The sequence below is a fragment of the Cryptotermes secundus genome, unplaced genomic scaffold (genome assembly GCF_002891405.2).
Source record: "Cryptotermes secundus unplaced genomic scaffold, Csec_1.0 scaffold958, whole genome shotgun sequence".
NCBI classification, from domain to species: Eukaryota; Metazoa; Arthropoda; class Insecta; order Blattodea; family Kalotermitidae; genus Cryptotermes; species Cryptotermes secundus.
In genome coordinates, this window is record NW_019720583.1 from 1,058,437 (window position 1) to 1,081,917 (window position 23,481).

The following is a 23,481-nucleotide window of genomic DNA, read 5'->3' on the forward strand; positions in this document are numbered from 1 at the left end:
CTTAAATATAATATTACTCAATCGTGTTTACATATTCTAGATTACAGAATATCAGTAACCTTCAGTATGAAACCTGATCAGGTACAGGTAATTCTGCTTATTAACACCCACTGCTGAGTAAAGTGTGTCATGTTACCTTGATCTGTATAGTGCACTGTAACTCTTCAAGCCTCTTGTGAACACCTTCCAGGTCAATTAACACTTGGCGAATCTGACTCTGTCTCGCTTCAGTTCCTGCAGACAGCATCCTTAGCTCCTGATAAGGCCCTGGTAGTGGTGAACCACAGGCAGGTGGAGCTGCCTCACTTACACTGTGCTTCTGAGTGTCACTAGTATCACTTCTTCCTCTGTCAATATTACCATCTATCTGGATTGATTCTTCTACAGACTACAAAATAATAAATTTGGATTATGTAATCGCATTCAACAAAATAAAACTTTGATATTATATAAGATATGACGTTTTCACAGTGGTGACTATGAAGAATGCCGTCTTCTGGGACGTAGTGCCATGTACATCTTGTATGAACTGATGTTTTGGAGGAAGGTATTGCATCCATCTTCAGGGTATAAGATGGAGGCGATACATTCCTCTGAAACGTTAGTTCACACAAGATCTACATACGTCACATCTCAGAAGATGGCATTCTTCATTAAAATTATAATCTGTTTCACTGGGGTCCAGTTGGCCTTCAATCCAATGGGTACAGTGGGTGTGAAGCAGATGGGGCACAGAGAAGACCATCGGCTACATCTAACATCAAGGTAATGAATTGTGGAGCTCTGTCTCCACTAGAGTACACATTCATGTTCTAGTGCTGAATATTTTCTTTGGTCTGATGTTAGAAGCGAGCCTGGAACCAGGGAAGCCTATTGCACACTGAAGAGTTATGAATGACTCAACAAAAGAGAATCCTACCATTTCCCACCAGGTGTTGTAAACTTGTTGAAAGAAAACGAATAAATGAGTATGAAAATAAATATGAATATACTGTCACGTGTTGGGTATGTCATGCGACAAATAACTTCAAGCCACCTTGGATCTAGCGAATTTATTGCACATTCGCTCTTACACTTACACAATTTACAATTTCCCAATTACTGCCATCTGCAGTATCACACTTACTTCTCCTGCTGGAGTCACTGCCATGCACTCGATACAACTCGACTTGTAACTCAATACTCACTACTCCTGAATAGTGTTTGCTGCTCCTTATTGAGGCTCGGCACAGACAACGTAGAGAACGCATTGCTGTTGGACAACAGATATCAGGTATTGTTGTCAGGTGTTTCTACCTAAGCATTGCCTAGCAATAGTCGCTGCACAGACTCGGCTGTTGCATGACATCACAGCCTCGTGGGGAGGGGTGTTTACCAAGCGTTGCGTAATGATGGGAGGAATGGGGGTATGTGACGTCACTCGTGGAAACGCGCAGTTCATATGACCCCAACTTCCTGTTGTGCCATCCATGTCACAATACATAAATATAATACCTCTGCACATTCAATGCTGCAAACAAGCAACAAACAGAACAAATATATAATACCTCAATTTCTTTTAAAGATGTTCCTAAATTTGTATGGTTTGCTGCCATGGTGATGTCTGGCATATCAGCTCCAGGATGAATGCTTTTCCTTCTGCCACCCAGTGATTTGTGACTGACAAAATGAACCCCTTTCGAAGAAGGATAACACTTACTGCAGGTTTCTTCACCTAGCACATGCAAAAAAACATGACAGAGCAAATATGGAACTTCACTATGAATTTATTCTCTACCTACCAGTAAAATGAGTGTGCCAAGGGTGATTGTTCTGGTAGGTGTACATAATTAAATCAGGCCAGTGCTCAGGGATGATGTTCCTATTGTATGTAATTCATGTAAATGCTAAAAGATGGCACAGTCATGTAAAGTACATTTTCATTTTCAACATTTTCTGCAGATTATCTTTGTGCACAGATTTCTCTCTTGTGTTATTACATTCTTACAAAATGGCTTGATCTACATCTGTTCCTGATTACTTTTAAACAAGCTGACAGAATATCATGTTACTACAGACCACCCCACTAGTGCAACATTGTAATTCTTAATTTCCTACCATCAACAATAAAAACATGGTGACTGCATGAACTACTGAGGTGGAGACAATACTACAGGTTCCAACAATTCTGAAGAAAGGCATAAGAAGCACATCCCTGAATTTCTTTTTATATCAAGGAAGACTGCATTAAAGCATACAGCAAAAACACCCTTCTGAAACACATTCAGCACACATTAAGTGCAAATTAACAGATGCAACAAAAGACTTACAATATCCTTCAATATATGGGCATGTGAGAAGTGTGGTGGTTAAGGAAGGAAAAAATTAAGAAATATTTTTTAAATGTTTTGTTTAGTAAATAAAATTTATTATGTTTTAAATTAATTATTACAATCTGACTTTGCCTTCTGCTTTTATGCTGTCTATGTGCAACATCAGTTACTATTCACACATCGTTTTCTCTTTACTGACACTACATGTTTCGGTCTAACTGGCCATTGCAACTACATAAGAGAAACAAAACAACATTATGCTGAGCAGCAGATTCCTTCATCACAAAAACCTGTACACCTAAAGATGGCCGGTTAAGCCGAAACATGTAATGTCAATTGAAGAGTGAATAGCAACTGACGTTGCACAAAGATGGCATAAAAGCAAATTGCAAAGTCAGATCTATGCAGTGCAAAAGGATACTCCAAAATAATATTACTATAACACCACTTATTTATTTAAAAATGACTTCTTAATTGTAGTTCCTCTATGTACGTTCCTCATTTTCATCATTAGGTCCCATGTATGAGGCACCGTGGATTATGAAACACACATTTTTAGTGGCACTTTAATGGGGGGAAAAAACATGTTAGAAATACCTGCTGAAACATGAACAATTATACAACCCCTATAGCGAACATCTTACCCTGTGCTTCATCCAAGCACTCTTCTGAAGCATCACTCACATCATTCTGATCTTCAATAATATATGAATCCCTTTTCTTTCTCACTGTACCATCAGTTCTTTGCTTGAATTTTTTAATTAGATCATCCAATTTTTCCAAAAAGTCTGGATGCTGCGAATCCTGTTCACTTTCTGTCTCAGATTCATAATTAGTCCCCTCATTCACATCCTTACTGCAATTAGACTTCATTTTCAAAGAAGAGGCTACTTGGGAATTTTCACTCTTTTCTTCTGACTCTGTGATTTCATCTGAAAATATCAAACAATTGCAATGCTATGCACAAGAGTAACAAGAATGGACATCTATCAGTGATGATGTCAAATTTGCCATCAAGCTACCCCATTCAATAAACTGAAAGACAGAGGCATAAAACTCTTAGTTACAGAAAATTCAGAAATGATGAACATGAAGCTAATTACAATGCACAGGTACCTTCCTCATAATAAAACTCAGTGCTCCAAACATTTGAGTGATGCTTGATTAACATAGTCATATGTTATTTACCAAATCACTAACAAATGAATATGTTAATTTATTTAGAAATAGTTCCTTTATTGCATACAAGTACAACATAGACTAATAATATGAATATGAGAAATAATTGCTAAGGATGTAGATATTGTGTTAGCCAACGTTTCAGAGGAATGTATTGCTTCCATCTTCAGGGTATAAGAAATCTGCAAGCAAGGACCAGCGTGAGCAGGTGGTTGCAATAGTTACATGGTGCCACATTCCAGAACAAAGCATTCTTCATTATCAAACATTCATCTCCAGGAATTGGGGAAAAACACAATACTTTGGTCTTTGCTACAAACTATACAAATGTTTTGTGTTATGACTAACTTAGACAAGGATATCCTTTGTTAAACTAAAATGATAAATTTTTGAATCAGAAGGAATTTTAATGTGACATTTGAGTTTCTTACGGTAGGAACTGTAAAGGTTATTGTTAATATGTAACACTATACAGCTTGGCAGACAGGGGCTAACACTTTGGAGGAATTTACTGCTTACTTCTTAAGGTTGGAAGACCTACCTTGAAAAAGGAGGCAGTGCATTTGCCCAAAGTATTGGTACCTATATACCAACTAAAAGACATCACATCACAAAAGTAGAAATGTCCATTCGTTAATCTTTTTTGCTTCATATTCAAAAAATAAAGTAAATTAAAATCGTCAACATACCTATCCTCTCAAGCATTCTTCCTTCGAAACCCTTGCAACTTGTAGTATCATCACTTCCAACACATTCTTCACATTCTTGTTTGAGACACAGCCAACGTTCAACCTGATCTTTCTCATCTTGAGAAAGGCATTTACTTACTACAAGTTTGCTAAGCAAATCTTCTGCATTAGCAACCAATTTCAGCCACTGGGATGCTGCAAATTCCAGCCTGAAACACAAATTTGTTGTTTCCTGCATTCAATTTTATGCTTTGATAGTTCAGACATATGTGGTACAGTCATTAATTTCGTGGACTGTGGTTTTATCGCATCATATTACAAGGTATTCACATACACTTACACAGATCCACATCGACCCTCAAAATAGATGCCACTGGCCGCTATGCAAGTCTGCCAATGTTTATATAGATGCCGAAAACATTGCTGAAACATAATGGCAGAAAATTCCCATACGGCATCTCTTGTGGCATTGACAACAGACGGAGATGGAGAATGGATCTACATATGAACCAGGTGAATCTGGCTGTATATGGTAGGGGTGTGTTCCACATGGCGGTAAAGGTCTTTAATGCACTCCCTTATAATCTTAAAGAAACTGCTCCCATACCTAATCAATTTAAAGTCAAATTGAAGGACTTTTTGAGTAATAATTCCTTCTACACACTTGATGAATTTTTTAATAGATGATTTTATTTTGCTAAAGTAATTATTAATTGTTCACTTATTATTACAATTAACATAACAATATATATAAAGGGCCTTGGCAGAAATATGATTGCTTACTATATACTAATTGTTATTTTGAAATGTAATTATATTAATTTATGTATTCTTGAATTTATTTCTATAACTTGTTTTTCTACGTTTTTATTGTATCTATGTTAAGATTCAAACTTGACTATTTCCACATCTCATGGAACTTGTTTCTGTATGGATTTATGGAAATGAAATAAATGAATGAATGAACAACCTCCTCAGATGACTGAAATCTATGACCACGTAGCTTTGCTTTCAAGCGGTGAAAGAGGTATGGAGGGTGTTGCAAAATGGTGACCTGTTGCCTTGCCAGTTCCTCTTGGACAAGAACAGAGCGATGTGCAGGGGTGTTGTCGTGTAGGAACAGCCAATTCTTCCTATGCCAAATGTTTCATTAGAAGATTTGCCTTGTTTCTGGCAGAACTTGATGTTTGTCCATTGTTCAAACTGCCACATTTTCCATTTCTGCCACTTACATTTAACTGCAGTTCACAATAGAGGCAGTAGTTCTGCTTACACTGTTTGCACACAACTGCCTCTTGCTGTGACGAGAGATGAACTAACAGGGCATCATATCATGCCTCAACCTATACCCTGTAGTGCACTGCAATGGTGCTTTGCGGCCAATCCACGAAATTATTGACTGTGGTAGTAGAAGCGACACTGGTAACATGTTTCACACACATTTATGAATGGGAAGACAGAGAACTTCCTCTGTTGAAAGAAGAGTTATCATAAATGAACACAAAACATTTCAAAGGAATTGTGAAAAAATGCTCTGGAACACCTGGGGAGTAGCCATAAAAACAGCAAGCCATAACCTTCCTGTGAATATCACCCCAACTGCAAAAAGCTTTTCTGTGAGTATGGGGAGGAAACCCCACCAATGGTATCTCCACCTTATCGTGGCAGTGGGGTTTGAGAGCTCCTGAGACCCTGAGAGCTATGCCAGCAGCAGCGTAGCTACTGGTAAGGCCACCCATGCTGAACAGGTCTAGGGGTAGGAGCCAGACAGAGAGGGATACCCTGGTCCTCCAAGTTTGGGGTTGGGCGTGAGGCCAACAACCTCACACCATAGAAACTAAATTGTTCAGAAATCCGAGGAAAGAGTAGCCGGACAGACCTATTCAAGACGACCTGGAAAATGTTTAAAGGATTTGAGAATTGGATCTTGGACTGTATTATGTCTTTACAGAGCCGGAGCACTAAAAATGCTACTTGAACAACTAGATAGCTATAAACTAGATATCACTGCTATACAAGAACTGAGGTGGTTGGGTAAAGGAGTCATGGAAAAGAGGGATCATGTTGTATTCTATAGCTGTCAGAAGAAAAGTCATATGTTTGGAACAGGTTTTATTGTTAATAAAAAAGGTAGCATCTTATTTTAGACTTCCAGGCAAAATCTCACAGAACATGTAGGCTACGAATTAAGGGAAAGCTTTTTAACTATAGCCTTATTTGTGCACATGCCCCAACTGAAGATAAAAGTGATAAGGAGAAAGAATCCTTTTATGATGAACTGGATGAAATATATGGCAAATGTCCAAAAAGGGATTGTAAAATAATCATATGGGACATGAATGCTAAAGTGGGGAATGAGGATGTATATAGATCGGTTATTGGAAAACATAGCCTACATAACAAGTCAAATGATAATGGGATGAGATTAATAAATTTTGCTTCCACAAGAAACATGGTAGTAGGTAGTACAAAGTTTAATCACAAGGATATACATAAACAAACCTGGAAATCCACTGATGGAAATGTGTTTAATCAAATTGATCACATCCTAATAGATGTAAGACATTGTTCAGACTTGATGGATGTCAGGAACTACAGGGGGGCCAACACTGACTCTGATCATTACTTAATAATATCAAAAATTAGAAATCAAATATCTAATGCAAGGAAGATAAATGGATCACAGGCTAAGAAATTCAATTGTGGAAAATTGGTGGAACAAGGAGTTGCAACCAGATATACTGGATTAATTAGTGAATGCCTGGCAGGTCTCTCTGATAGTGAGGATGTCAGTGAAGCCTGCAGGGACCTCAGAGATGTTATTATAAAGGCTGGTGGAAGAATGGAAAGGATAAAGTATAAGAATTGTTTTGATGGAGAGTGTGAGCAAGTGACAAATAAAAAAACCCAGGCATATAAGAGAATGCAGCAAAGGAACCACACTCAAGGGGCCATGGAAGAATACAGTGAAGCGAGAAGAAAAGAAAAAAGAAGAAAAGGAAATATGATAAACAACAGCTGACTGAACTGGAGCATTTCCCTAAATTAGAGTGTTTTATCAAAAACTAAATAAGAGTTGAAAGGACTTTCAACCTAGAACAACCTTATGTAGAGATAAAGAAGGCACGATACTGAGTAGCGATGAAGCAATACTGGAAAGATGGGCACAATATTTTGAGGAAGTATTAAATGGTAATGCCTCCGAACAAGTGGAAGGTATGACCATAGACTCGAATCAAGGAAATTTTGAGGCTGAAGAGCCAGCGCCGACCATAAAAGAAGTAGAACAAGTTACCAAAAATTGAAAAATAATAAAGCTCCAGGAATTGATCTCATCATGGCAGAATTAGAGAAATTTGCAGGCCCAGAATATGCTAAGCACTTACATCAGCTAATAGTTAAGATATGGATAACTGAAATAATCCCAGAGGAATGGAACCTAAGTACTGTATGCCCTATCCATAAGAAAGGCGATGTCATGGTATGCTCTAATTATAGAGGAATTAGTCTGTTGTGCATAGCATATAAAATATTTTCCAACATTCTATTTAACAGACACTCTCCCTTTGTGGAAGGCATAATTGGGGATTACCAATGTGGGTTTCGTCAAGGAAGATCAACCAATGATCAGATTTTCACTATTTGCCAGGTCCTTGAAAAGTTTAATGAATTCCAAATTGAAACATATCATCTTTTCATTGACTTCTGATCAGCCTATGACTCCATAGATAGAGATAGTCTTTTTCTGGCAATGGAAGAGATGCACATTCCAAGGAAGTTAATCGCCTTAGTCAGAGCCACTAAGAGAAAGACCCAATGCCAAATTAAAATTCAGAATATGTTGTCCAGCCCTATAATAACTAGAAATGGAGTTCGACAAGGGGATTCCCTAGCCTGCCTTTTGTTCAATATAGCATTAGAGAAGGTAGTTAGAGATGCAGGCATCAAGACAAGGGGAACTATATTCTATAAGTCAGTTCAAATTGTGGCATTTGCAGATGATATTGATATAACTGGTAGAACACAAAAATCTATGAAAGAAGCTTTTCTTAATTTGGAGAGAGCAGCGAAAAAGATGAATCTGCAAATTAACCAAAATAAAACAAAGTACATGCCGGTAACCAAGAAAGACCGTGCTAATGGACCTGCATATATTGAAATTGGCTCATATAAATTTGAGGTTGTATGTAATTTTACTTACCTTGGATCAGAAGTTAACTGTAAAAATGACATCAGTGATGAAATAGAAAAGGCGTATTTGCGGCAAATAAATGTCTCCATGGCCTTAGGAAACACCTGAAATCCCAACTGGTACCCAGGAAAACCAAAACTATGATGTATAAAGTACTTATAAGATCAGTCCTATCTTATGCCTCTGAGACCTGGCCACTGTCAAGATCAGATGAAAGACTGTTAAGTATATTTGAAAGGAGGATCTTGAGATATATCTTTAGACCAGTGGAAGAAAATGGAATATGGAGGAAGAGGTATAACCATGAGCTATACAAACTATTTAATGAACCAGACATTATTGGATTTATAAAGGTGAAAAGGCTTGAATGGGCTGGACACATAATACGTGCCAGCGTGAATAGAACCATCAAGAAAATGCTTAACACCAAACCAGAATGAAATAGGAGAGTGGGAAGACCAAGGTTAAGATGGGAAGAATGTGTGTGGCAGGACATAAGAATTTTGGGTGTAAAGAACTGGAGGAATGTAGCATCGAATGGAGAAGAATGGTGTGCAATCCTGAGGAAGGCCAGGGCTCACAAAGGGCTGTCGTGCCAGTGATGATGATGATGATGATGATGATGATGATGGGGAGGAAAACCAGAAGGGAAGTTATGCAGCTCTTTATATATAAGAATGCATTCTGTTTGTGTTCATCAAACATTATGGTTTAATCCACACTACATATTTCAATTTATCTATGCAGAATGGTAACACCTGTAAAATGCGCCACTGTGCCTTTTATACATGAAGCCTTTTTTTTACTATTGCTAGTGGGGTGGGACTAAGTCCCTTGTACTGCAGCCACTTCTGGCCTATTGTACCAGCACCAGATGATAGGTGAGTGATTGTGGAGCAATTGTTGGAATGAAGATTGGCAGGGGAAACCGAAGTACTCAGAGGAAACCTGCCCCAGCGCCACTTTGTCCAACACAAATCCCACATGACCAGACCCAGGGTCGAACCTGGGCCGCTGCAGTGGGAAGCCAGCGACTAACCACTTGAGCTATGGTGTGGCCTACCTCAAGCTTTAGTATTTCTTGAAAAATTACTAATACTGTACAAAATTGTACAAAAAGATTTTAATTGATACTATGTGAAACTGCTGCACTGCATAAAAAAAAACAGTAGTTACTGGGCTTAGGCTACCTGATCTAAGTACAGACGTAAGTACATTAAAAGTTCTCAGTAGCATGAGAGGACACCTTGTTTTCTCCTGCAGTAACACAAATGGGATTCATTCTAGTAAATGCTCTCCTCTTTTACACAATATTTTCACATGTCAGTGACTACACACGGAATTTGGACCAATTACTAAACTTACTGAACACTTACAGCAGTTCTTCTGTTGTGGGTGTATCTGCTGCTGTGGAAATGTGTTTATGTGTCACTGCCTAGCAATGGCTGTCTGTTCTGGCTCTGTTATACTGCCTTTCAGGCAACATGTCACTATATAAAATTGATATTTAGGCAGACCACAAATTATATATAATTATATATAAAAGGACTGTGAAACCCACTTTAAAATGTACAGATATATTTGACTGGATAACACTGTAATAATATTAAAGATACAAACCCAAATGTATCAGCATTTGTACTCCTTTCCTCTGAATCCACAACATCTGTGTATTGTTCCTCTGATGTAACATCTGCATTGAGTTCATGATCATTGCTGTCTCTTCCTCCATTCACCACTGGAATGTTATTGATGCTTTGTATCTGAGCAAGGAATCTCAAGGTGTTTAGTGTTTTATCAAAATCCAGAGAAGCTGGTGATACACAGCCAATCACCAATGTAGTAGCTTTCCCACCAAAGGAACTCTATGGAGTAACAAAAACGTTTAGAATGGTAAGAAGAAAAATTCATTAGTGAGATTTATATATATGAGCTGTTACTACATACAAAAGTGGCCACAGACACCTGAGAGTCATGATGTTCATTGTTCAAGGTACAGCTAAAAGAGCAAGGTAATTCATCTTAAATACAACCAGAGGTCTTTTCCTGGTGGCATGTAATGATAAAAGACAGAAATATAAAAAATGTATTAATAAATATTAGGAAGTAATGGGAGTTGATATATAGACAAATGTCTTAACGTACAGATATATCAGTACCATTTTAGTTGAAAAACTTCCAAATTATACTCCAGTTGTATGTGAGCACCACCTCTGTTGTTTCTGAAGGAGATGGGGAGGGGGGGGGAGCTACTGCATACAATATACCGTGGTAGCATGCATATGTAGAGCACAATATATTTCAAAGTATAATTTTATATGATAAATACATGAAATAATATTATCAAATTTCTTTAAATGCATTAAATATATGGGTATTCAAATTAAAATAATTTGCTATCTCATGTCTGCAAGGGGAAAATCTTCCAATGACTGAATGAAATAAAACTAATACCCTGTTACCATCCATTCGCGTGAAAAGTTTTTCAGATATCAGAAGAAAATGCCATAGGTTAACCGTTAGTTGCTTATTCCTACCCTTTGAATGCTGTGAGAAATAAATTTTTCTCACATGCCAGATATAAATGCCATACAATAAAGATAAATTATTTAACTCTTTACTATGCATCAGATAACAGGGTTGAGTAAATCTAAATAATTTCTGCTGCATTTAAGGTACTGAATCTAGATGGTTTTGAATCAGTTCCAAATTCACTTCCTCAGCCAGACAAAGCCTTAAAATCTCATTACATTCACTGAGAGGTAAGCAGTGTAATGTCTGTCTACTTACTGTAGGCCACATAATTAGGGTCACTTCAAAGCATTTTTGAAAACAGACCTACTTAGGAAGCAAGTCACTTGCTACCACTATACTGCATGCTTCTCATAAATTCTTGTGGGCTCTCGCAGTTTATTTTATGATGCTGACAGTATCTTGACCATAGTGTTGAATGGTAGGTGCTTGCGGTCTAATCAAGATACTATCCTTGTATTTGCTTGGCTGGTCTAAGGAAAATCACAAGAAATCTCATTCAGGATAACCAATGTCTTGGCCAAGATTCAAACCAAGCACTTCATCTACACAGATCTAACAGTGTTACCACTACAGTACAACACTATAATCTCGAGAGCTGTGAGGAATGCAGGAAGTCAGAACCGTTAAAGGAATGACAGTAGCATGGATCAGCAACTACTATCCGAGCCAAAACAGAATTGCTTTAGTTCAGTTCAGTTGAGCACTACACAAGTATGTTAGTGGCTAAAATGTTCTGAATTGATGCTATACACAGTAGGTAAGTCCATTTCCACCCCTTCGCCTTTGTCAGTCCCTATATCTTTCACCCCATAAGTGTCAAGATGATAGTCTCTACCAGTACACAAACCTGCTTGATGCAACTGGGATCGAACTTGGGGTCATGTGAAAACTACAGCAGTATGAGTACTATATGACATGAGTTCAACAAGATCACATCACAACAGATCAGGTCACTCACTTTAAGAAGTCTTGTTAACGCAGACTGCGTGTAGGGAACCTGCATCTGCTGCCACTGGGGTTCTATGAGTGTGGAAATGACATTTCCCAAAGCTACCAATCCATAATCCTGTCGAACTGATTCTAATACCAAATGACCATCATCATCCACTAAAACTGTCTTCTCTGAGCCTCCAAGATCAGTAAACTGAGCTTTCGAACATGCGTGGTGCATGATGCCGTCTGAAAAATAAATAAGTCATATATAATTAATACGATGCTACAAGCCAGAAGGTCGTGGGTTCAAATCCCAATGAGATCATTGGATTTTTCAATTGACCTAATCCTTCCAGCCGCGCTATGGCCCTGGGGTCAACTCAGCCTCTAACAGAAATGAGTACCAAGAATTAATTAAATAATTTTCCTGGGGAGTAAAGTGTGGCCGGCGCGTACGGCTGACAACCTTACCACCATCTTTGAGCTGATTATCTAGAAAATGTGTGAACCTCAACATCTCACAACCCTATGGGCCTTCACGGCCTGTTACAGGGATAGCTTTACTTTTTTTTTTTTTACAATTAATACAGAAAGAGCTACCTGCTGTAAGAGTTCACAATGAAGTATTAGATCAGTGCTAACGCCCTCATTCTAGTTTACTTTATATATAATTCCACATTTCTGATGTTCTCCTTGTGATAATTTTAGTAACATTTATATTTTCATAAAAATACACTGTAGCATATGGTACAATAAAGAATATAAGAAGTGTGATAGAAACTGATACAAATGGATTTAAAAAAATTATGCCTTTAAGAGGCCTTCAAGGTCCACATGGTTATGAGATGTTGAGGCTCCCACATTTTCTCTAGACAATCAGCCCACAGCTGGTGGTAAGGTCATCAGCCTTACACACCGGCTGCCCTTTACCCCCAAGAATATTCCTGGCACTCATTTCTATTAGAGGCTGAGTTGACCCCAAGGCCATAGCATGGCTGGAAGGATTAGGTAAATTGAAAAAAAAATTCCACCTCATCGGAACTCTAGTATAAAGATATATACAAAATAAGAGCAAATCTTTCCCTTATAAGTAACAGATGAATAACAGAGAGTAACGGTTCTAAAATGATCATAAAAAGGGCACAGGGAAGGAAGTTCTGCAATGATCACGATACTGCATGCTACACAAATGCACTCAAGTGGACCTGATATTGCATGACACTTCAGGGTAAAGAAAAATTTAATTCAATTATTACTTCTAACTGAATCAACTACATGGTATTTAAATGTATGCTGAATATCTCTTGTACACATACCAACAATCCAGTGTTGTTCAAGAGTTAATGTGAATACAGATTGGGAATGACATGGCTGATGCTGAGCTGTTGCCCATCCTATTTGTCTGTTGCTCATTCCTACATGTAAGCAATTGAATACTTCACTAACATTTTGACATCTGATTTCTTCAGCTCCAACAACTGCTGTACCCTTGAAAGCAAACATAATTATAGTTTATATCTTAGTGTAAGTTAATATAAGGATTAAAGCATGCAGAACTATAATTTTATCTGTCTGTGTGAGTAGAAATCTTGGTCTCTAGCATGGAGGGAAGAACCCAGACTGAGGCTCATTGATAAGTTGCTGAGAACAGTATTTCATGCCAAGAGAAGGAAGTACCATGAGATTGGAAATAAATGACAGTAAGGAGCTTCATAAATTGGTTCTCTTCATCAAATGATATTATGGTAGATGAGCTGGGCATGGTATATAGCATGCATATGGGAGATGACATGAGAATAAGAAACTATGGCAGCAAAACCTGAAAGGAAGACACGACTTGGAAGACATATTGTAATGAGCTGAAGGTGCACACAACACAAGTCACAGCACCATACACAAGTGACATGTGACAATCAGTGCACTTATTGTTCCTAAAACAGTGCTAGTATCACTCATGATGATGCATTACATTAAACTAACAGAAATCTATGAAGACAAACACTTTTAGCTTATGGCATTAGTCAGATAATTAATCTGCATTAAAACAGAGTTCCTATTATACAGTAAGATTTAATATTGCTAACAAATAGCACTTTCTTTAAGTCCCTATATGCCAATAGAGTCCTGAAAAACAGAACATTTAACCTTTACTGTCTGTCACACAATTGTGTGGCACATGTTGTGGTTCAGCAGGTTCCACCAGGACTAGTGTCACACTGTTTAAAAACAGGCCTGTGCAACCTTTTTACTGTGTGGGAAATTTTAGAAAAATCTGGTATGTATGTGGACAACATGAAGTTCAATGTATAAAATGTGGAATGTGTAAGACTATACATAAGTATATACTTTTATCTGCATATTTGTCTATGCATTAGATTCAATAAAGAAAATGGTAATATGTGTAAAATTATACAAAATGCTTCAATGAGGGAGAGATTGGTCTTTCTATGTAGGCCCTATGTTTCTTGAACAGTAGTTTCAGCATGAGTATATCCACGCTGTCAAGGCATCAAGATCACTGTGGACTTTGTCACTGCACTGTACTTAGTAACAATTATACAAGTTATACAGAGGTTTCCTGTCAATGCAGGCTTGTGCAGCAGGTTATGCCTTAACTTATGCAACTACTCTGAAACTGCAATTAGTCAGCTGAATGGTCCTAGGCCTGACTGCCGCCAAGTTTTTAAGCCTCTTATGCTTCCTATGCCTTGCTTCTCCTTGTCCAATACCACGCACATCTGGGTTTACATGGTTTACGATTACTTCTGCCTGTATCCTGCATAATTTAGTTACACAGTCATACATGTAAGGAATTTTGAAAGCCACATGTAATTTGTGGACAGTGTGCAATGTTCAGGAGGTTTTGCTATAAATAAACATCATTAGATTTTTTTTCAATTGACCTAATCCTTCCAGCCGCACTATGGCCCTGGGGTTGACTCAGCCTCTAACAGAAATGAGTACCAGGAATTAATTAAATAATTTTCCTGGGGAGTAAAGCGTGGCTGGCACGTAGGGCTGACAATCTTACCGCCATCTTTGAGCCAACTGTCTCGATTCTGTGGGACCCTCAACATCTCACAACCCTATGGGCCTTCACAGCCTGTTACTAGCTTAATTTTTATATATATTGTCACATGTTGGGTATATGTCACGTGACAAATAACTTCACACCATATTAGATATAGTGAATTTATTGCACATTTGCTCTGACACTTATATAATTCACAATTTCCCAATTACTGCAATCTGCAGTACCACAAAAACTTCTCTTGCTGGAGACACTGCCATTCATTCAATCCAATCTGACTCGGCGACTGCTAGACTGCAACTGACAGGTTAATCCTTACTCACTACTCTGAATAGTGTTCACTGCTCCTAATTTAGGCTTGGCTTGGACAACACAGAAAACACTTACGTGCCAGGTACCACTGTTGCATAATGTCATGTTTACCGATTGCCTAGCAACAGTCACTGCATGGGCTCCCTTGTTGTGTGACGTCACAGCCTAGCGGGGAGGGGTGTTTATCAAGCATTGCGTAATGGTGGAAGGAGTGGGGGTACATGACATCACTCGCGAGAACGCAGAGTTCATGTGACCCCTACGTCCTGTTGCGCCATCCACGTCACAATATTCTGTCTCACCACCAGTACACAAGACAAACTAACAATATTATCATGATTGAGATGTGTGGCTGTAGATGGGATTTGGATTGGATACTGGATTTATTGACACACTTGTACACACCACTCAGAACTACAATCACTTACAACTGCTGATTTCCACACTTTTCAAATCACTAGCACACACTAAGTCTTCTGAGTTTTCACTACTCTTATCCTGGCAATGGATTTTAACATGGTAATTATATCAGTCTCACTGTAACTATGGCACACATAAAGTCTTCTCTTCACAGCCGCACTCTTGTAAGTAACTCTTTTATTCACAGCCAGACTTTAAACTCTCAACTAGTTGGATCGCCATCTCTCCTCAGCCTCTCTTTCTGAGCTCAACTGAACTGCCAACCTCAACTAACTGGATAGCCCCAACTATCTTTCTCATAACCATTTTGTATGGATCGAATAAAAAACACCATTTATAGCCATAATTCTATGGCTGTAGATGCCTGTTTACCAATCCATTGCCTAGAAACAGGTTGCATCACTGCTGTTCTATTGTTGTGTGCATGTTGCTGGCGTTACCCGGCAAGGGCCGCTGTTTACAGTCACCGCTTAGAAAGGAATCTATATGCCACAATATAAATATAGCTAATAAGTCCTTTAAAAGTGAAAATTAATTGGGACCAACAGTAAAAAAAAAGGAAATTATATTCCTAAAGATGTCAGCAGCAGACCGCATTTGCTGCCATATAGTTCATGAGCTTCCATTTTCCTATCTGCCATTTAAACATTTGAAGATTAGAATATACCAATATAATTTTACATGCTCTATTGTATGTGTGTAAAACCTGGTCTCCAAACCTTTGTAACTCCGTGAAACATACCTCTGGATTCTCTACAATAAATATTTTTTTCTTGATTTGGCTTGTGTTCAGAAGATCTCTAATTTCATCGCCATAGATCTCAATAAATGATACTGTTATTTTGAATCTTCTGCCGGGAGTTTGCTAAAAGAAAGAAAAATACTTACAAACTTCATCCATCCAAATATATATAAACGGACATACAATTATGATGCTCGTGTGTTAAATGGCACAGAAGTGCTTCATGAATTGTATGAATCTTACATATGTAACAAACTCAATGGAACAGAGTTCCTCTTGCATAACTATGCCTGTAAGTAAAATATAGATAACACAGGCCTACAAAAAAAAATTTTTTTTTGGTGTCTAGGATTTTAGAACTAATTTTAGTTATATTTAAGGCGCTGAATCTAAATATAAAATCAGTTTTTCTCTACCAGCTCTACTTTTTTAGATCAGCGTTTTTGTAACGTGCAGTTCTACACAAAATGTGCAGTTCTAATTGTATTTTGTGCAGTTCTAAATCTCATATGCAAGGATTGGTTCCTGTATATTTGCCCTATTGTCAGTCTGCTGTCCACTGAGTTCCCCCAAAATCCACTAGATGGCATTGTCTGTCCGGTGTGAAGTGAACTTGAACGCTTCCACTAGAGTTGAGGTTAGTTTATATGTTCTCGCCGTGCAGGGTACATCGAAGTTGGCCTCGGGTGATATTTGTTTATAAAAGTAAAAGAGTTGTTATAAATTTAACCTAAAACGTACTGTGTTGAAGATTGTTGTGTTTGTGTTCCTGAATTGAAATAAAATGAGTTCAAGAAGAAGAAGTTGTATAAATCAACCTGATGTGTTTTGTTACATATGTGGAGAATACACGTTAAAAGAAAACAGAAAAACTGTTAGTGACTTTGTAAAGAAAGCTTATTTTGTATACTTTGGTGTTAGGCTTGGTGATCAGGATAAAACCTGGGCACCGCATCAGGTCTGTAAAACTTGTACAGAACATTTACGACAGTGGACTACCGGGAAAAGAAAAAGTCTGAAATTCGGCGTACCGATGGTTTGGAGAGAACCCAAGAACCACTTCGATGACTGTTATTTCTGCCTAGTAAATATTACTGGAATCAATCGAAACAACCGTAGCAAGTGGACTTATCCTGATTTAGCCTCTGCAAGACGCCCAGTTCCTCACTCAGAGGAAGTACCGATCCCAACGTTTCACCAGCTACCAGAGCTCTGTGAGGATGAGTATTTTCCCTCTAATCACCCTTCTGATTGTAATGAAGGTGACAGTGATTATGAAGGGATGTCGTCAATCCCTCAACGTTTTAACCAGGATGAGTTAAATGACCTCATCAGAGATCTCAACCTGTCAAAAGAAGCTTCTGAATTACTGGCTTCTAGGTTGAACGACAAAAATTTACTGGAACAAGAAACCAAAATTTCCTTTTACCGCACAAGAGAAACGGATCTGCTACCCTTCTTCTCTCAAGATTACAATCTTGTATATTGTCACGAAATTAGAGGACTCTTGGAAAAAATGGCTCTTCCTGAATATTTTCCCGATGATTGGCGCCTATTTATTGACAGCTCAAAGCGAAGTTTGAAATGTGTCCTTCTACACAATGGAAACAAATATGGTTCAATACCAATTGCTCACTCCACGAAAATGAAAGAAGAATATAACACCATAGCTTTGGTCTTAGAGAAGATAAAGTATCATGAACATCAATGGGTGATTTGTGTGGACTTAAAAATGGTAAATTTTCTCCTTGGACAGCAAAGTGGTTACACCAAATATCCCTGCTTTTTGTGCCTCTGGGATAGCAGAGACAAAACACACCACTGGGTTAGAAAAGAATGGCCCAAGAGAGAAAACATGTACGTTGGGGAGAAGAATATCATTAACGATCCCTTAGTTAGACGAGAGAAAATCATCTTTCCTCCACTGCATATCAAGTTGGGCCTTATGAAGCAGTTTGTAAAGGCCCTTGATAAGAACGGATCATGCTTTGCATATATAGAAATGAAAATGCCTCAGTTGAGTACGGAAAAAATTGAAGCAGGAATATTTGACGGCCCACAAATAAGACAACTCATTAAGGATCCTGCCTTCGCAAATTCGATGAACGAGGCTGAGCGAAAAGCCTGGACTTCATTTGTTGCAGTTGTCGAAAATTTTCTGGGCAAACACAAAGCTGAAAACTATGTTGAACTGGTAAACGAGATGCTTAACAGTTTCAAATCCCTTGGCTGTAACATGAGCATTAAGGTGCACTATTTACACAGTCACTTAGATAGTTTTCCTGAAAATTTAGGAGACACCAGTGAGGAACAAGGTGAAAGATTTCACCAGGATATTAAAACTATGGAGGACCGCTACCAAGGAAGATGGGATACACACATGATGGCAGATTACTGCTGGAGTTTAAAAAGGGACTGTTCTAAAATACATTCAAGAAAGTCACGAAAAAGAAGCTTCCGTAGTGTTCCGTGACTATAGTTGGTTTGACTGTTATATATAGTCGATGATTTTTTCCTCTATCTTTGTATTTAATATAATAAAATAAAAATATAATTATAATATAGTAATAAAAATTCCATGTTGAGTTTTTTTATTTGATCCACTGATTTAACTTAAAATAGTGTAACGTATATTTCACCAAAATGTTATATCTTAAAAATTTGAGCTCCTAGGCAAAAACTAATGCCATATTTGAATTCAGGGCATCAAATTCATATGAAATCAGCTCCAAATACCCCAGCACCAAAACAGCTGTTGGCCTGTGTAATTTATTAATAAAAATGGATACTGATAAAAAAGAGGGGAGCCACAATAGCTCAGCAGGTATAGCGACTGGCTACGGGCCAGATGACCGAGATGTCGGAGTTCGAGTCCAGACAGGGTCAAGAGTTTTCTCTTCTCCAAGTCATCCAGAATGGCTCTGGGGTCCACCTAACCTTCTATTCAATTGGTACCAGGGGCTCTTTCCACGGGGTAAAGCGGCCGGGGTGTGAAGCTGACTACTCACCTCCAACTTGTAACAAGGTCAAGAAAATGTGGATCTATACATCCACTCTCCCATACACCTTCATGGTTTAGTGGTTAATTAGTTAAGAACAGGGACAACTTTACCTTTTGACTTTTACCCAGAAAAAAGAATATTACAATTCTGTTGTTTTACAACACAGATTCTCAGCCTTTCAATGTACCTAACAAAAATACACAACAAGCTTCTTGGTAACATGTACAAAGATCTCGTTTGGTTGCTCCCACAACGATGCTGCACTACTTGCTTCACTACATCAATTTACTAGAAACTTTTGACTCAAAATTACTCATTCATGTTCCAGGCGGGTTAAATTGTGTATGATCCATGCTGTATACTGTATGAGTAAGCATCCCAAATCCCGACTGAATGGGTTTTTCAATTGTTCTGGGAGTCATTACTGGTTACAATGACAACCAACCATGGGCTGACATTCACACACTCACACACTATTAAAAATTCTGGTGACAAAGCATACCCAACTTATAATTGCAGGAAGTGTGAAAAAAAGGCAAATTTCTTGCATTAATATGCATTCTATAAGACTCTGTCAAAAGATGTAAAAATTTCTGATATCTGTCAAAAAATCTGAGGTAAGCAGAGATTTTTTCCTCAAGGCTTCAATTTCTGCAAAAGATGGCACTGAAGGTTTAGCACATGCTCCTCCTAGAGGCTGGCACTGAAGGAGATGAGAAAACTTGCTCTCAGAAACTGAGTAAGATGAAAACGGATTCTGTCTGTTGACGTACCTTCATTTGGAATTAAGTTAGCTCTTAGTACAGCTAAGTAATTATCACCTAAATTTGATTCTGTGAGTAATGAGCTTGCTATTTATACTTCTACAGTATTTCTACATTATCCCCTCTTCCTTAATACAAGTATCATGAACAATTAGAAGCTAAAGCTATCCCTGTAAGAGACTGTGGAGGCCCATAGAGTTGTGAGACGTCAAGGCTGCCACATTTTCTAGACAATTGGCTCACAGATGGCGGTGAGGTAGTCAGACTTTCATGCTGGACATCCTTTACCCCCCAGGAAGATTCCTGGTATTAATTTCTGTTAGACACTCAGGCAATCCCAGGGCCATTGTGCAGATGGAAGGATTAGGTAAACTGGAAAATACAATGACTTCATCGGGAATCAAACCCGCGACTTTCCAGCTTGTAGCAAAGTGCCTCAACCAACTACACTACTGCGTGTCCCGTCATGAATAATTAAGCTGGGGAAAGGTACTATATATAGTTTTATCAAGATATAAGTTGTACAAATCACACTCACTGCCAGCAGACTGAAGATTTCTCTAGTTACTCTGGGAATAATGCCATACTCCGTTTCACTGAAAGCACAATGTAGACCAGGTCCAAGAATTGTGTATGTCTTCCCTGACCCAGACTGGCCATATGCAATCACTGATATATCATATCCTGCAACACAAAGTAGTGTCCTGACATATGACCACCAGAGTAGTAACTCGAGACAGACTATATAACCTTTTTCTGCACTCATCCTTTCCATTTCATTATACAATATCCTCTTACCTCAGAACATGATAAATAAAGTAAGCAGCTGATACAGCATCTCATCATTAACCACCAAATATTTACATGTATGCATATGCCATGCAAAAACTAATTTTAACTGAATTCCTTGACCACAACAATAAATGGGGGTGATGTTACTTCAGCTTCCAGCTGCTTTATGCTTTGTGAAGAACATATTTTCAACTTTTTGATTTAACATCCACCTCAAAAGCTCTAGTGTCAGCTATCATGGACAGCATATTGACTCTTTTGGTATCTTGTCAAATGTAAACCAGCATCTCATCATTATGAGAGGTCCAACATCTGGACAGTTCACATTTCTTCACCTTGTCACCATTTATAGGTACATTCTGAAGTGGGTGTGTTGCATAATCCCTTAACGGATTTGATCAATGTGTTGCCAGACAACAGCAATGTAAACACGAATACAGGCAATAATAGAAGGGAAACTGTGTTTTCTATGTGGTCTGCTTCAGGTTGGCATATGGAGCTGTAGGAAGTCTAGTGCCAGGCAGGAGTCCACCCGTGTGGAGGCGGGGTGGAATACCTCCGCCGTGACCCTGTGAGTCATAGAAGGCGATGAAAAGGGAAGTCTCAAATCTGAGACAGTAAAATATGGTCGCGAGTCTCAAGGGACTTGGACCCGAGAAAGACTGCGCTGGCAAGGGTCAACAGCATATATAAATGACAGACTCATCCTCTCGTCAGAGAGGGTGTCCCTCAAAAACAAGACCGTAAATGTCAAACAGTAATAAATATCTGGTCATGAGCCCCAGATGGGGCTCGACACCAAGACTTACTGACTGACTGACTGACTGACTGACTGACTGACTGACTGACTGACTGACCGTCAGTCGCAATGTGACTTTGACTATAGTGCCAGACAACGAAGCTGTAAACATATATCCACAACAACAATGGGAAGTGTTTTCCATGAGGTATGTGCAAAGGAGTTATCTTAAAGAGGAGTGGCGCTACGAGTCAGTCAGTTCTCAGTAGGAGACAGCCACAGAACGTTCACAGAAGCTCTGTGAAGGCTTAAAGTGTGATTAGAAGACTTTATTCATGTGTAATATGTGGAGTGATTTGGAGTGATTTGAAGTGCTAGTTCCTTTGTTTTAATTGCATTACCAGGAGAGGACTAGTGTGTGTAACAGTGAATTCTAAAGTGTAGAAACAGCGATAGCACTGCATTAATTGTAATTAAGAAAGAGAGTGTAACCAGAATGCTAATAAAGCCAACCATCCAAACTAGAACCCTTCATTTTCATCATGTGTACCACACTTAATGACAATCCGATTCCCATTTCTGCAGAAAAAGAAAAAAAAAAAAACTCCGTAGCTTGAGTTCTACAGTGAACTATACCAACTGAGTGACCGCCGCTTGTCAGCGAAGTTAGTGTGAACTTTAGCGGAAAGAGGGTCATGTGGCCATGGCCACTAATTTCAGCTTTCTAGACCAGAGCTGCTATTTCCTTGAAATATCTCCTCAATTATCCTCACGAGGCTGAATGTACCATGCTCCAGACCCACTACTTTTCAGAAAAACTGGTAGCGCCGGGAATCGAACCCAGGACCTCTGGATCTGTAGCCAGGAACTCTGACCACTAGACCACAGGCAACAGCTCATAATTCACGTGCTGTTACGTCTCTTAATTTTCCATTATCTTGATCTAGGCAAGCATTGCACAGTGCTGTCAAGTCAAAACACTGCATTGGCATTCATTTCTTTGGCTATCACATCATATAATTTTAAAGGGAAAATTCTGAGAAACATTCAAACAGTAACAACTCAGTCAGAGCACCCTTTTTTTTCTTCCAGCTGAACTGTGTATAGACTTTCTAATTTACTTCCTTTTCCAGTTGGACTATATTTCATTCCAACAACAACTCATTTCATGATTCCCTCCCTACATTGTCACATTGCTACTACTATCCTTACATTCATCTATTTTGTCACTATTAATATTTTCACTATAATTCCATTCACATTTCAAATCATGAAATAGTAATCCTGAAATATCATCCACTTTCATTTCCCTCCTTGTACTCTTTACAAGGGTAAAGTTGTCATATATTTAAATAAGCAACTAACTAACTAAAATTATTAATACACGAGCCAAATATTTATCTAATTCAATTTGTAAAATATAGACACAAATGCAAAGAGGCATGACTGAATTGAATTGAATTTATTTACATTCTATAAATCCTAAGTAGGTTAGTACCTTTGGATACAGAACAAGTCAAAAGGTTACATACATAAGTACAGGCAATTTTAGCTTAAAAATTAATATAACTTAATTTTACATCATTCTCTATTTACATTGAAGTATTCATCTAAAGAGTAGAAGGAATGAGCATGTAGATAATTCTTTAACTCTGATTTAAACTTTTTAGTATCATTGCCCAAGTTTTTAATACTTTGTGGCAGATTGTTGAACACTTTTATGCCAGTAAAGTAGACTCCTTTTTGATATACTGATAAAGTTGATGAGGGTAGGTGGAAGTTATATTTTTGTCTAGTATTCATGTTATAGACATCAGAATTTAATTTGAATTTATCTTT

General features: G+C 38.2%; 1 protein-coding gene across 3 annotated transcripts in view; it reads right to left on the bottom strand.

Moving 5' to 3' along the window:
* Positions 1-23,481, bottom strand: part of LOC111869852 (kinesin-like protein costa) — a 49,584-nt gene that overhangs the window by 18,631 nt on the left and 7,472 nt on the right. Inside the window, exons 3-11 of one of the 3 annotated variants that reach the window (XM_023861686.2) lie at positions 20,650-20,795; positions 16,346-16,468; positions 13,157-13,328; positions 11,866-12,086; positions 9,993-10,237; positions 4,181-4,389; positions 2,957-3,244; positions 1,548-1,714; positions 137-388 (exon numbers count right to left, since the gene is read on the bottom strand). In XM_023861686.2, coding sequence (XP_023717454.1) covers positions 137-388; positions 1,548-1,714; positions 2,957-3,244; positions 4,181-4,389; positions 9,993-10,237; positions 11,866-12,086; positions 13,157-13,328; positions 16,346-16,468; positions 20,650-20,795 — 1,823 coding nt within the window. Of the gene's footprint in view, positions 1-136; positions 389-1,547; positions 1,715-2,956; positions 3,245-4,180; positions 4,390-9,992; positions 10,238-11,865; positions 12,087-13,156; positions 13,329-16,345; positions 16,469-20,649; positions 20,796-23,481 lie in introns of those variants that run through there. The other 2 variants (XM_023861695.2, XM_023861703.1) reach the window with 2 other exon arrangements.